At 27.7% G+C, this 15,455-nt stretch overlaps 1 protein-coding gene across 1 annotated transcript in view; it reads left to right on the top strand.

The window, feature by feature from the left end:
* Positions 1-13,260, top strand: part of LOC111634524 (bone morphogenetic protein receptor type-2-like) — an 18,829-nt gene extending 5,569 nt beyond the window's left edge. Inside the window, exons 2-10 of the mRNA XM_023379321.1 lie at positions 6,167-6,382; positions 7,224-7,400; positions 7,701-8,078; positions 8,157-8,339; positions 8,414-8,583; positions 8,660-8,807; positions 8,926-9,062; positions 9,343-9,466; positions 10,378-13,260. Of these exons, the coding sequence (XP_023235089.1) occupies positions 6,167-6,382; positions 7,224-7,400; positions 7,701-8,078; positions 8,157-8,339; positions 8,414-8,583; positions 8,660-8,807; positions 8,926-9,062; positions 9,343-9,466; positions 10,378-11,936 (3,092 nt within the window). The 3' untranslated portion in view covers positions 11,937-13,260. The remainder of the gene's footprint in view (positions 1-6,166; positions 6,383-7,223; positions 7,401-7,700; positions 8,079-8,156; positions 8,340-8,413; positions 8,584-8,659; positions 8,808-8,925; positions 9,063-9,342; positions 9,467-10,377) is intronic.
* Positions 13,261-15,455: the final 2,195 nt, after the last annotated feature.

Below are 15,455 nucleotides of genomic sequence, written 5' to 3'. Positions count from 1 at the left end.
TAAATGAAAGAGACATCTTTGGTTATTTTGTAAATTGTTCTTTTTTTTTTTTTAAAACGTCCGTGATACTAAATTTGATCTCACTTGGTAAGAAAATCAGCTTTTTTTAATGTTAAAAAAATTTGCTGCCGCTATTTTAGATACCGTTGGGATTTTAAATCTTAAAGCAATTTTAAGAAAGTATTTTTTAAAATAAAATTTTAATAGGTTTTAGCAAACAATACATCCTTAATTTTTAACGAAGGCATTTTAGGCTTTTACCGAATCGAAAATTACGAACTTATTTAGCATTTTCTTTAATCTTGTTACTCTTTATTGTAAAGGTTCCATTAGAATTGAATTTTATATCTGTAAAATTCATATCTAATGCTCAAAAATAAGTAAATTAATTTTAATTATTTTTTAAGCTAATATTTTGAATATCCACAAGAATGATACGAAATTCATATTAATTGAGTAATTAAATTAGAAAATTTAACGATATTATTGAATTATATTTCTCGATTTTTCTGATTTAAAATTTAGGATGAACGATGCTCATGTGGATCTAAATTTTTAATGAACGACATTTATCACGACTTCCTTTTTAAATATTTTTCACCAGCGCAAGTAACGCATCTCCCAAACGAATCTATGTTGATAAATATTCATTTTAATTAGGAAATTCGAAGATTCTAAAGGCAGAGAAATTGATCAGAAATTAGTTGTAGATACGTAATTTTATTACTCCATGATTTAGATTGACCGAATTCTAACTTGAAATATTTCAACTTTGAGATCTGTTCTTTCAAAGAAAACATATATGAAAGCTTTGAAATGTATACAAAATTTCTACTTTTTCAAATTTGTAGTTGTAGTGGTTTCTGCAATATACATTGATATAAATAAATAAATGAAAAAAATATCATACGATATTGCATAGGGAATATGTCCCTATAAGTCGAAAGGACTTGAAGCTTTTTCCTTCTTCCAGTTGGCATAATAATGAAATCTGTAAAATCTTTGTTATTTATGGATATTGGAAAAGAGTAGGCTTTTTCTGTGAATTGATTCGAAATAACTACGTATTAATAATCCATAAAATTGTATTAAATATATACAAAAAGTTTATACGTATACATTTGTATTCATTCTACTGTATAATAAATTTGACCAATGCTCCAACTGCGGGATAAGAGAAAACATATTTTGGCAAGAACGAGTAGATACTGTCAGATATTGCATTCTATCTTTATTTCAATGCGCTTTTCCTATCCTTTTATTCATAATAAATAGAGAGTGCATATTAGAAAAGTAACCGGAGAAATGAAAAGACGCATAAACTGTTTACAATTTAATAAAATAGCAAAGTTTAATATTATCATATAATTAAATGAAATTATTTGATTAAATAATTTAACTAAAAGTAAATATTATTTAATTAAACTTATAAACTGGAAACAGTATAGAACAAGCGTGCATAAAGTTAAGAGTGAACATTTATTCTACTTCTCCCTCTTCATTCCGCCGTATCATGTTTTGTTTACGATCTAACAATTCCTCAAGAACATTATTAATATTTACACCATACCTAGAATTACCGATAAAAATCCTACCCTTACTTTGTATTTTATTAATTTAAGAAATTCTGGATTATTTTTCACTGGCGAGAAATGTTTGCATTACTAAAATAAGTCATTTAATTAATATAATTTTAGAAGCTACGAGGCCGAGCGTGTTTAATGCTACTTGTTTCCAAGAAAAAACTTTTTGTCTTGTTTTCCGTCTTCGAAATTTACTAAAATCCGTTTGGCAATGATTTTTCCATAATCATATCAGACATAATCCTTTTACAAAATATAATTTTGAGTTAAAATTCTTTCGTAAAACATTTATAAAGCAAAAATATTTTCTCAAAAATAAAATTTAATTAAGGAAAAACATGCAGATAAATTAGAAATTAATGTCAGATGAAAGCTAAGTATATTTCGTGTATACGTCTAATGTTTTACTTTTATAGGCTAATTAGATTTTCTTAAACTTTGTTTCATATAAAAGGAAATTAGAATATGAGATTTGTTGATTGACTAGACGACTTTGTTTTCTAAGAATTTATATCACGTATCGTTTATCTTATTTTTTGATAATGGAGTGGAAATATTTATTTCTCGTGCAGATTAACATCGAGGGATGTTCATCGTGTAAATTACTGATGACAATCTCTAAGATGTGTATTCTTCGTCGTCGAGTTATAAGAAACTAAGAATTTTATACGTTTTTTTTTATCCGTTCTCGTAGATTTAATTATAAGAAACGCATTCCAGTTATAGAATAACGACTATTTATAGGCTATACTTTGATCAACGTGAAGCCAATGTACGGAGTTTTAAAAAATATGTCAAAATTAATTCCGTAATGTGCAGATCATGCGTAAAAATGCTCGTTTAGACCCTAATAAATCATTAATATCATTAGAAAATGCATCATTAGTTTAATGGTTATGGTAAATCATTTTAAATAAATTCCGTGAATAATTGGTTGCAAGATTTTTTCCGCCAATGACGAGCATAAACTAATGTCATTAATCACGACTAAAATTAAGAAATTTGCCATGGATTAAATGGAAAACAAACGCTATGCTCGTTCTCTCTTTTATCTTTGACGGGAAAAAGAAAAGGAGAAAAAAGCTCGAGTGTGACTATCGTAACGACGGTAGTTGAGCGGAGAGAAGAGCAATTTCAATAGCCTACAACGGATAGTGCATAATCAAGAACAGGATGCGTTGCCAATTACCCTCATTAGGAAAAATTATCTTAATATATTTAGCCGATTTATGTTATAGAAACGCCAGTATATTATTATAAATCAGATTCTTTCGGGCGCGATTAGCATAATACGCTAATATCTAAGGCGACTCTACGTAACGAGATAATGCGATCAATATATACAGTATTCGAGAGTGAATTTATTACGTTTAAAAATATTAAAATTTGATTTATTATTATTTAAATAAAAGATAATTATAATTTTCCCGAGCGTTGTATCGAGTAAGCTCTGGAGGGACAATTTCTCTTGACAATTGCCAGATACAATTTTACATGTTAGAATTTCTATCTTAACTTGCATAAACTATTGTTCCACGCATCCCGGGATTAAACATCGAGAGACAACCAACGTTTGATTTACCACGACATTTAATCCAAAGAGAGAAAATTAAAATCCTTCCAGTCGGTGGAATTGTTACATCGCCGACGTAAAGGTTTATTTAATAATTTTACAGGTTCCGCTCCACCGAACACGCGAATGCAGACCTACTGTTTCGAGTTCGGCACATTTTATTACTTTTCTGCTTAATTATTGTTACCGAATACATATTAATACACCGAGCGAAAAGTTTAGAATAATGCAAACTCGCTAATAATAAAATTATATAAACTGATATAAATCGGTTTTAATTTTATTATTAGTATCGATGATAAATCGAAGAGGTCATTGTTGTTCTTATTACCATAGCAACAAGCATATCATTTGGTATTGTAATATCTATTGGAGGGTGAAGTGGGAGATAAAATTGCTTTTACAATGTCTAATGTTTATTAATCCGCACGACAAATTCTTTGTTTAGAACTTCGCTCGATTTGTCTTGTCTTAAACGAAATATAAAGTTTGGAGATTGAGATTTTACTATAGATCCGGCTATAAATAGCGACTGCACATTGGGGAATGAATGAATGAATGAATGAATGGCCAGCGCAGTTTTATGCACGACCTGTCATTGATTGGTGGCTCCCTCTAGTCCCAACTCGTGTTATTAATTCCCGCGTAACGTGTCTCGATCGGGGAATGTAATTTTGAATTAAAGTAATTTCAAAAGTTTGTTTATAAATGGTAGGATCGCGATGATTAACGTTCCCCGGTGAGCGGCGATGAATCATGAATCCTATCCTCCGGTTTCTATGAATCATCATCACATGGTTATGTCACGTATTGTATTGAACTGGTAACCGCTTCGACGTAATTGTCCACTTTAAATTACATTTTTGCAGCTTAATGAATTTAATAAAGCATTAAAATAATATTTTGTAAAGTGCAATTAAATGCGCAAGTGTTTACAATCTAAATTACTAATTGGAAGAAGCATTCCCTATAAAATTTATAAAAGTGTGAAAAAGAGTACTTTATTATGTTGTTATAGCAACAACATAATAAAGTACTCTTTTTCACACTTTACCATTTTATTGCAGTAAAAAGCATTATTATTTATTGTTCGAGCTTTTTCTACATGTCTAAATATTATTCTTTGCCAGTCTGTCCTAGTTCTCATCTCAAAGGACTCCTTCATTCATTATGTTCAGTATCCCATCTATTCATCTTCTTGGCTTTTCTCCTTTTTCTTGCTGGTTCCCATTCTCATATTCTTAGCCAATCATACTTCATACCTTTTCATACCACAAAGTCTATTATTAATTCTTTGAAGCATCAATGATTTTAAAGTACACTTAAGTAAAGTATTAATTACTGTTTAACCTCGTATTCAAAATAAAATGTTTCATCTCAAACCTTATAAAATATATTTTTGTATATATTGAGCATGGTGTCTATTTGGTCTGGATTGTGTTTATGTTTTGACATGTTTAGCTGAAATTCAAAGCCTTATAATTAAAAATATTAATGTAGAGTGAACTGATTTAATTTATTTTGTTTATTTTACTTTATAAGTAACGAATTCTGTCATGAAATGCATCATTTACAGTGCTCATAATACAATGATTCATTCTAGTAAGACAGATGTTCTCATTGTAAATTTAAAATTTTAACAAATTTATTAAAAATATAATTGAATCAGACATTATGTTTTCATTGATTTTACACTGTAATAGAGAAGCATCTTATAGAAAATTCTAAAAAAACATTTTATGTAATCTACTTATCAATAAATCTGTTTGTTCAAAGAAAACACAACCTCAAAATAAAAACTTTGGTTTCTAGCAGTAAAAATGCTATAGGAAAATTAGATAAAGATGCTCATAACCTATTTGCTTGCTTAGTTTTTCTTTGTGTCATGCTTCAGTTTAGTTGGACACATCTAGTTACATAAAATGTAATTTTGCTGACAAATTAATGCAACATACATCTGTAAATGTTAGATTATAATTATATAGATATATATTTGTATTATGTATAGATTATAATTATATAGATATATTATCACAATTCAATGTTATAATATGTTATATTAGAACATTACATTGTTGAAATTGCAATGAAAAATATTGTATAAAATGAACCAAAGAAAGTATAATTCTAGGAATCATCATTTCTTTGAATGATTGGGGCTATATAGAGGTTGTACTGAAACTGTGTGCCAATATTTTAATAGATTCTAGGATCAAACATAATCTTGAAATCCTCTGTGAATATTTTTCAAATACTGCTTCATTTTCTGATAGCTTGTTTGAATTTGAGATTCATAATAAGAATTATTAGAAATCTCAAATTCAAATTACTAGAAAAAAAGGCAAGGCATAAGGATCTGTTTTCACATATTTTATAACATAACTAATAGGTAATATATGAATATACTAAAAATAAGCAGTTAGTAGTATCAAAAGATAAAGGTGTAACTGGTTATTTATTTTGGTTATCCTTTTTCTCAGATGATCAGAAAATATTCATTGGCATTCACTTGATGCAGAACTGATTAAACTAAAGAATAAAATAAGTACTAAAAAAGTCTAAAACATAAAAATAAGCGGTTCTGTATGGTTTCATCCTATATATTTTAATTTATTCATATTAAATTAGTACCATATGTATATGGTACTAATCTGTATATATGTAAATTAGTAACATCTGATAATAGAATGCTACTGTTCTATATACTATAACTGCATTAATGTTATAAAAACAATTTGTAAAAAATTATATAATTTATCTATATAGAAAAATTTGATACTTGATAAATTTAGATCCAGTCTGAAAAGCTGAAATTATAATTATGATTTAATCTAAATCTTTCAATTTAGAAAGATTTAGATTTAATCATATGTTAACAACATTCTTTACTATAACATCAAAAATCAAGAGAAAATTATTTTTATAATCTGAAAATAATTAACTGTAAAAGCACACATTTAAACATCTTAATTTGTTTTTCTTAGTATCTAATGTTCTGTAATATTTCTAGGTTCCTGTTGGAGTGAAAGATTGTGTGTATATCATAAAGATGCTAGTGTGAAATATTCTGCATTAGAAAATTCTGATGACGATGAGGAAAAAGATGGATCTATGTCAATAGAATTATCTAATACCAATAATACTCAGTTATGTTCAGATTCCACAATATACTGTTATGCCCTGTGGACAGAAAATGCACAGAATAAGACCTTTATAATGACACAAGGTAAATAGAGATTTTCTAGTTTCCTACATTTTTATTGTTAAGTAAATTAAAGTAATGTTTTGTTATTTTAGGTTAAAATGTTATAATTTATTATTATTTTTAATTACATTATCTTGTTATTGCTATCCTAATATATCTTAATCTGTTGTCCTTCAAATTTTTATTTTGAATTAATAAAATATTTTTAAAAGTTCTTTTAAGCATGCCTTTCTGATTTATTAAAATTATTATTAAATTTTGCTGGTGAAAATTGTTTTAATCACAGACAACTTGTTATAGAAGTCACAAATATGTTTTCTTTAAATATTTTTTAGAATATTTCTCTTATCAATGATAGTTTTAATACACAAAAATTATAGATTTCAGTTAATTCAAAATTTTATAAATTATTGTTTGATTATATTTTTTTTACTAAAAGATTTTTTAATATTAATGAACTCTAACCAATTATTTTTTGTGGCAATGTCTTAACAAAAATCTAGGAAAAAATTACAGTGCATGCTTGTAATCCAAACTAATTGTTGTACAGGGTTGTTCAGATTAGTGAAAAGTTTGGAGTAGTGGGATTTTATATATAAAAATAGGAGTTTAAATGGACTGAAGACAAATACATATATTTTAAAAATGGTACATATATTTGTATTAAAATGTGTAGTACATATTAATTTTATAAATTTTCTATACTTTAAAATATAATCTATGATTGCTTTTAGTTCTTTGCTGGAATATCAAGCAGAAAGCAAACAAAATTAGTTCAGATTATACAGAATTCAGATTAGTGAGAGTGCAGTGTACTTACTTTGAGATACTAGATAAAAACAGTTTGTTTCACATTACACAGGATGCTGGAGTAACATGCAAGATGATTGTGGACAATCTGAATGTCGTGCCAGCAAAAGATTTTCAAAATCTTCAAATATCACCAAATTCTGTTGCTGTTCTGGAAATTTCTGTAATGCAAATATTTCTGATACAGATGATGTACCATTTTCAGATGAATCTGATGATGTGCAATCAGGTCGGTAAAATTGTAGTCGTATTTATTTAATCTGATAAATAACAAATTTATTTTAATTCTGAATATTTATATTTACAAAAATATTAAAGAAATAAACTTTGTTTCTGATAAAGTTATCAATTAATCTTGATTTGTAATCACATTGTTGTTTGTTTTAGGGAAAGTTAAATCTGTTTTATAACAGGAATATTTTTTATTTATCAACATTTTGAAGTTTTATTGAATTAGAAAAAATTAATTTAATATTTACAGATTTATCTCAAAGGATAAACTGTAAATTATTTTAAATTTTTTTTACAGCTCTGCAGTTTGTTGAACAAGCTAGTTACAATACAAAAACAGTTATTATTGTGTTATCAACAATATTTACAGCAGTGATATTAGGCATCCTAGCTTGTCTTATCGTGAGGTGTTGGCATACAACACAAAAGCCTAGTCCTGATTCAATTCATCTAATGGAAGCTCCACCTCCTACCACTCCAATATTCGATCTTGACAGTCTAAAGATTCAAGATATTATTGGTCAAGGTCATTATGGCTCAGTTTGTGAGGGGTCTCTACATAATCAAACAGTAGCTGTAAAAATATTTAATGTACAAAATAAACAATACTTTTTAAATGAAAGAGACATCTACACTCTTCCATTTATGGATCATCCATCTCTACCTAAGTTTTTAGGTAAAAAAATATTTTAATTTACAATTTGTCATAAAAAGGTGTTGATAGTTTAAAATTTTTCCTTTGTTTATTAAATAGGTTCAGAAGAAAGAATTGGAAGTGATGGGAAATTAGAATTTCTACTAGTTCTAACCTTTGCACCACTCGGTTGTTTACACGACTATCTTGTTAAAAATGTGATAGATTGGCCTACATTATGCAAAATGGCTCAAACAATAACAAAAGGACTTTCACATCTTCATACTGAAATCAAAAAAGGAGGTATTAATCAATCAATTAAAATTAAATATTTTGATGTAAGTTTTATTATATCACAAATGTATATTTATTAATAGATAAGTTAAAGATGTGCGTTGCTCATCGTGATCTAACTTCACGGAATGTGCTAGTGAAATCTGATGGAAGTTGTATGCTATGTGATTTTGGATTTGGTATTAGAGTGTCTGGATCCAAATATTATCAAAATGGTGAAAAACAAACAGCAGAAACAAGCTCTTTAGCAGATGTAAGTTATCTCTTAAATTTATCATAAGAGAATATAGTACCATAGTAAAATTGTTAATAAGCAATTTAAATCTTAGGTTGGGACGCTACGTTACATGGCTCCTGAAGTATTGGAAGGTGCAGTCAATCTAAGGGACTGTGAATCATCTCTGAAACAAATAGATGTATATGCTTTAGGTTTAGTTCTATGGGAAATAGCCACTAGATGCAGTGATCTATTTCAAGGTAAGTAAAATATATGATTTCTCATATCATTGTTTTATTAATAGAATGATAATACAATTTTAATAACATTTATTAATAAATATCAATAGAAATAAAATTAATTTAAAACTAATAATAGGAATGGAAGTGCCTGACTACAAAGCACCATTTGAGGTAGAAGTAGGGTCACATCCAACAATGGAACAAATGCAAGTTCTTGTTGCTCGTCATAAAGCTAGGCCTTTATTTCCTGACATATGGAAAGATACAAATCCAGTAAATGTCTATTTCTGAATTGATATTTAGTTTAAATTCATGACCAAATAATACTCATTTTAAATATTAAATTAATAATTTTTTTATATTAACTATAACAATGAAGTGTTGATATCAAAAGGTTATTTTTTGTTCAACACTTTTTATAAATTTAAAATTTACAAGTAAATAAAATTTTTTAATTAGGGTTAACAGAAGTTGATTTTAATTGAAATTTTTCAATTAAAATGAAGTGAATCTTATTCTGATATAGTAAAAACAATAAATATATTAATTTTAGGCTGTTAGAGCACTTAAGGAAACAATTGAAGATTGTTGGGATCATGATGCCGAAGCTCGTCTGACCGCATTATGTGCTGAAGAAAGACTTTTAGAATTACCAAATCTTTGGGAAAGACACAAAGGTATAATTATTACAATTATACTGTATTTTTGTCAGTTAACATAAGTTATTATCATCATTAATGAATTCATGAATTAAATGCTTTAATAGTAAATCACTTAATTGCCTACACGTGAAGTTGTATAACCGCAAAATTAGTTTTGTCAGTTTAATAAACCTTATGTTTTTGGCCATATTTAATGACCATCAGCAGCAAAAAGAAAAAAAACTGTTTATTAAACTGAAAATCTTTTCACTTTAATAATCCTATTTTTATGTTTGCTGCTAACAAGGTTGTATGTGGATGATTGAGTGAATATCATTAAACATAAATTAAGTATAAACAATATTATAAGTTTTCATGAAAGAGATATTTAATAGAATTGATAAATATCATTATTAATTGATACTAATTTACAATGCTGGCTCAATGGGTGTCTCAAATGAATGACTTATATGAAGTGCACTAGTCATCTCATAAAAAGTCATGAATTTGTTGCATGTGTATATCTATTCAATTAATTTGAATTTTTGTTTTTATTTAAATTTATATTCCATTTGTAGAATCTTATGATGACCTTTGAAAAATGGCTGAAAACATGTTATTAAATTTTATTTTACTGGATTAAGGTGTGGTTTGGAGTGTTTAATAAGAAAAATAATAAGCCAAATACAGTGAAATCATCTTAAAAATTCTTTAAAGTTGTTTAGAAATAGTTTATACAAGAATTCCAGGGCTAGAAATGCTTTCTATTGACAATCGTTCTGGATGCAGAGGGTGGCAAAATTCAGTTTTGCCTCAGGTGTAAGTTACTAATGAGTTTGCACAGTTAATTTAAAGTCAGATATAGCAAAATAGTTGCATATGACAATATTGGTAGAGAAGTATTTTATTATGAAATAATTAAAGAATTTTTTGAATTTTTTTTATAGCTGGCATGACAGTTCCTGGAGTTAGCCCAACGGTAAATCCTACTTCTAGTGGACATAGTATAGGTATGCATGGAGGTGTACTTTCTTCCTCTTCTAGTAGTCAAGCTACTGCAAGTACAGGGATAACATCTGATTTGAGTGACAGATTTCTTTCACAAGGTGATATTCCTAACAATATTCCTCCAAGAAGTATAGAAAGGGCTAGTAGCATGTCAGAGAATACAGTGGAAACTCTGTTAACAATGTCTCCTTCAGAATCCATACCTTCAGAACTCCATTTTAATAATTCCATTATGAACACAAAAAACAATTTAGCTAATAATAGTGCAAATAAATGTCCACGTTTGACTGTTCCTCTTCAACCTCACCAGGGACGTAATCCCTGCATAGAACGTAACCTAATGATGGAACCTTTAGAAGAAGTGTCAATTAGTGGGAACATGTTACTTGACAGAGGATTGAAATATAAAGAACAGAGACTAACTCAGAATCTTGCTGATCACAATAATGAAACTGATTCTTATGATGTTCAGAACATGATTGATAGTGTTGAAAGTAATGCCTTAGTGACTAGTGATCTGTTAAATCATTCAAGTCGCAACTGTCATCCCATTCCTTATTTACAGAATGATGTTCATTTAACGACCATAATGCCAAAACAACCTAATCTTCCTGGAAATGGTCATCATTTCACAAATGGAAAAGTTGAACAAAAACAGAAAGAGAAATGGTGGAAATCATTTGGTGTATTTGATAGGAAAAAACACAATGGAGCAGAACGATCTGGATTCAAATCTGGACTAAAGAATTTATTTAGAAAAGGAAAATCAGATAATCAACAGACAATACAAAAAAAACCACTAAGTAGTAACAATATTTGTATGCATCAAAACACTACCTCTGAATATTCTCCAGTTGTAAAAGAAATTTATGTCAATAAATTACAAAATTCTACAGAACCTATTGAAACTGAAGTGTGTGTTGTTAATAAAGGACAAAGCTGTAGTACAACTCAAACAATGATACGTCGAGTAACTTCTGTTCTTCCACACGGTTTCCTAGAAAAATCTGCAGAAGTTAAAACAAAACTCTGTTCTGAAAATAATCTAGCTGACTCACAGCCAACAGCTGAAACGGAAAATTTGAGTACTATTGTGATTCATAAAGACATTAATGGAAATTGTAGTAATGACATCCCAAAGAGACCAACCACATTGCCAGTCCAAAGTTACACTGTTAAAAATAATGAGAACAATCTTCAATGTGAACAGCCCATTGATAAGAAAGATATCCAGTTGTCAAGAGGAGGAAGTAGTGGACGACAGAAAATAGTGAAGAGGGTGAAAACTCCTTTTGAAATTAAGAAAGGTAGATTTTCACTTTATGACGATCGCATCATGGTCTCTGAATCAATGCAGGTTAAGCCAATCGAACATCTCGAATTGAATGGTGCTTCCAAAATCTCAGTGTCTCTGCCACTGGATATTGACACACTTTGTGCCTCGCAAGCTGATAGTTTCCTCCAGGAATGTCATCAGACCAAACAGGAAATGGAATAAGAATTCCATGTGTGATATTTTCTCTCTTTAGGAGTATCTTTCTGTTTTTGTCAGATATGTATTTACTATGACAAAAACAGCCATTTGTGTTCCTTCTTTTGAAAATCTGATATTATACTTGATAGAGAATATAGCATTGTGCTTTTAAGATATATGCACAAAGTGCAGAAACTTAGTCAAAGTGCTTCATTTGATGTAATTACTTTTTTTATGCCATATTTTTTTTATTAGATGGCAGCAATTAAATTTTATTGGAAAAGTTATCAAAAGTGCTGCTTTTTTTTGCTGTATATTTGTTCAAGAGTATCATAAAAAAATCAAATAATCTTCAAATGATTTAAGAATAAAAGTGATATTCATTTGTAATACCACTATTTATATATGGTATTTATAACTTCTCTAATTATAAAACTATAATAGGGATAATTGTTGATGAAATTTTAAAAATATTATGCAAAAAATAATAATTTACTTTTGTATACATAGATGTTTAAGTGCAGTATTTAAAACTGTATATATTTTGTTGTTGAAGTAACCATTTGTGTTCAGAAAATCATAGGAAAAACTTAAGATGCAAAAAAAATTTTTGTAGTGTAAAGGTGCAATAGAAAACTTCATTATTAAGAAAAAATTAATGTAACTGTAGTCTTTTTTCTGGAATACCATAGCATTAACAACGTGAAGACTATAGTATCAAGTTGCATCTACTATGCACTTCAATTATATGTGTATTAGTATAGATTATGAAAAAGTGAAGATTTAAAAAGAATTAAAAAATCTTCAAGGTAAATTCCATTTATAATTTTCAGGATGATCAAAAGTGACAAAAAATAAATAAATGAAAATATATAAACATGTGAATAGTGTAATGAGGTTGAACAATAATTTTTCTTCTGTCAAATTTTAACTTGCTTACCTAGTAAATGCTGTATTTTACAAATTAATAATTGTATTTTGTAAAGTTGTTATGGTATAGAGATAAAAATATTCAAAGCAGTGTAACCGGATTAATTTTGGCAAAATATCAGATCAACTAAAGATTTTAGTTGATAACAAAAAATTTTAATGGTGATATTAGATGTAAAAAGTGCAAAAACAAAAAAAAAAAACATTGCTGTGAAAGTTTTGTTACCTGGTCAATTGATTTATGGATTATATATATATATATATATTTTTCGTTTTGTGAAATATGTGATTTATAAGATGCGAATATATTGGCTGCGATATAAAAATGAATGTACAGATTCAGTTGTGAATTACATTGGTAATTCAAAGAATTCATATTTATATTCATCTATAGTCACTTTTTTTTAAATAAATTATGATTATTATGCATAATTAATCATCTTTTATTCTGTTTCCTTAATATCAATTGATATATATTTTTACATATTTTAAAAATCTTTCAAACATCTGAGTACAATTTTCTTTATGTTGTTGCACAAGAAAAAAAGCTATTAAAAATGACAAATTCTGAAATATACTAATAACAGCTCAAAATTCAATTAAGTTAGCAGAATATATGATTTAAGAAAGCTTGAATTTTTTCTACTATAATAAAACAGTAAAAAATGATTTATTGAATGATGAAAATGAATCAAACATATGAAGATGAATTCTAATCAATAATATTCATTATTAAAAATTATATTTAAATCTTAATTGCAGAATTTAATTTCTTTACTAAACAACCAACTAAAGCAACAATCTAATTGAACTTAAATGAAACATTTAAAAAAATAATCTCTGCTACTAAAGACTTTATAGTTAGTTTTGGAAGTTTATAAATTGAGCAAGGTAGAGAATGAGACTACCATGTGATAGACGATGATCATGTTTATGAAATCATTTTGATTTTAGTTAAGCTTATTTAAAGATCCTTAGGAAAGATTTCAATTCTAGAATTAATTAAGACTTTATGAAAACAAAAAAAAATTCAACTACCACATTATATTAAAACTTTCAAATCATATATTTAATAAGTTACAAGGATATAAGCTACCATTATCCATACCAAATGTTAGATATCAGTTAACCAATTGATAAATACCAGATGATCATAATTAAAATACTCATATGACCAGTGGCACACTTAAGATTTAATCTTGGGGGAGCCAAGTTAAACAGATAAAAAAATGCAAATTCTAAAATTTCCACCTTATGTAGCCACTAATTCATAAGTAATATAGATATTGAACATATGACACAATATAAGTAAAAAATGAATTTTAATTAAGAAAATATTTTTGGAAAATTGACTAGTGTTTCTTTTCCTTTTACTTTGGGGTACCAGGGTCCTTTGGGTGTTCCACTATATATGACACTATCTCTTTAGACTAATGAGATATTTAGCAATTCAAATACAGCAAAACCTGATATAGTGAATTTCCATTAAAAAAGAAATTAGTACCGAAACTCACAATTATGGCACTCCTCATTTTTTTTACAAACACTTAGAGTTTGTACAAAATGCACAGGTACCTTAGTAATGCAGGAAATACTGCTCAATGTGGTCCCATTCTGAAAATGATGAACAGTGTGTACTGTACTTTAAAAAGTTTTAAGATATTACAAAATTATAATCGTTTTGTAAATATATAAATCTGGAATTTGTATAATATTGCTACAGAACAAAGAAGGATTTTTCCAGAAATAAAACAAGCTAATTAAACTGATGCTGAAATAAATGCAAGAAAAGAATAAGAAAAATATCTTTCTGTACACTCATTTAAGAGGAGAATAATAATATACATTTTTCAAATGAAAAACAAATCATCATCATCATTTTAAAATTGGAAAATAATCCAGAAACTCCACTATCTAGTACTTCTTTTCTATACATTATTCACAGGATGTTATTTGAGCATTTTCAAATCTAACAATTTGTTATGGAGGCTTCAAAAAACAAACATTCCATTAAAGCATTCTAGTATTTATTTTTTAAAATTGGTGTGGCTCAACCTGATTAGTACATCACCAAACAAAATACACTTAGAATACATGCTGAATATAATAGAACGCTACTATCAAAATATTTCTATTTTATGCTATTAGAAACCAAATTTATTTTTATATAAAGTTTGTTTAATGCTATCTGTAGGGATTATGCCACTAATTGCAAATAATATAACAGCACAAAAAATTCCATCATCATACATAATTTATTTCTGTACTAAAAAAGAAATAGTAAATCCAGATATATTGATATTCTTCAAAAGAAAAAAAAAAGAGATAATACAAAGAACTATATTAATTAATCTTAATTGAAAACTGCTATATTTTCTCTCTGGCATATTTTATCTAAGAATAATAGTTATTATTAAATAAAGCTATGTAACAACTTAGATTATAAAATCTTGTTTTACTTGCAAAAGCATTGTATTTTTATTATAAACAATTGTTTATTCTGATTGTAAACACTGTTTTTTCTGTGAGCTGGTTTCTTTTCTTTCATTCTGTCCTATCTCGCTTTATTTCACCTTCAACCTGAACCCTTCCTAAAACTTTTATTCTTCTTTC

This window comes from Centruroides sculpturatus, unplaced genomic scaffold (genome assembly GCF_000671375.1).
Source record: "Centruroides sculpturatus isolate CEXI.00-Female unplaced genomic scaffold, Cexi_2.0 scaffold901, whole genome shotgun sequence".
NCBI classification, from domain to species: domain Eukaryota; kingdom Metazoa; phylum Arthropoda; class Arachnida; order Scorpiones; family Buthidae; genus Centruroides; species Centruroides sculpturatus.
The sequence above is the reverse complement of the archived record's forward strand: the minus strand, read 5'-3'. Positions and strand labels throughout refer to the sequence as shown.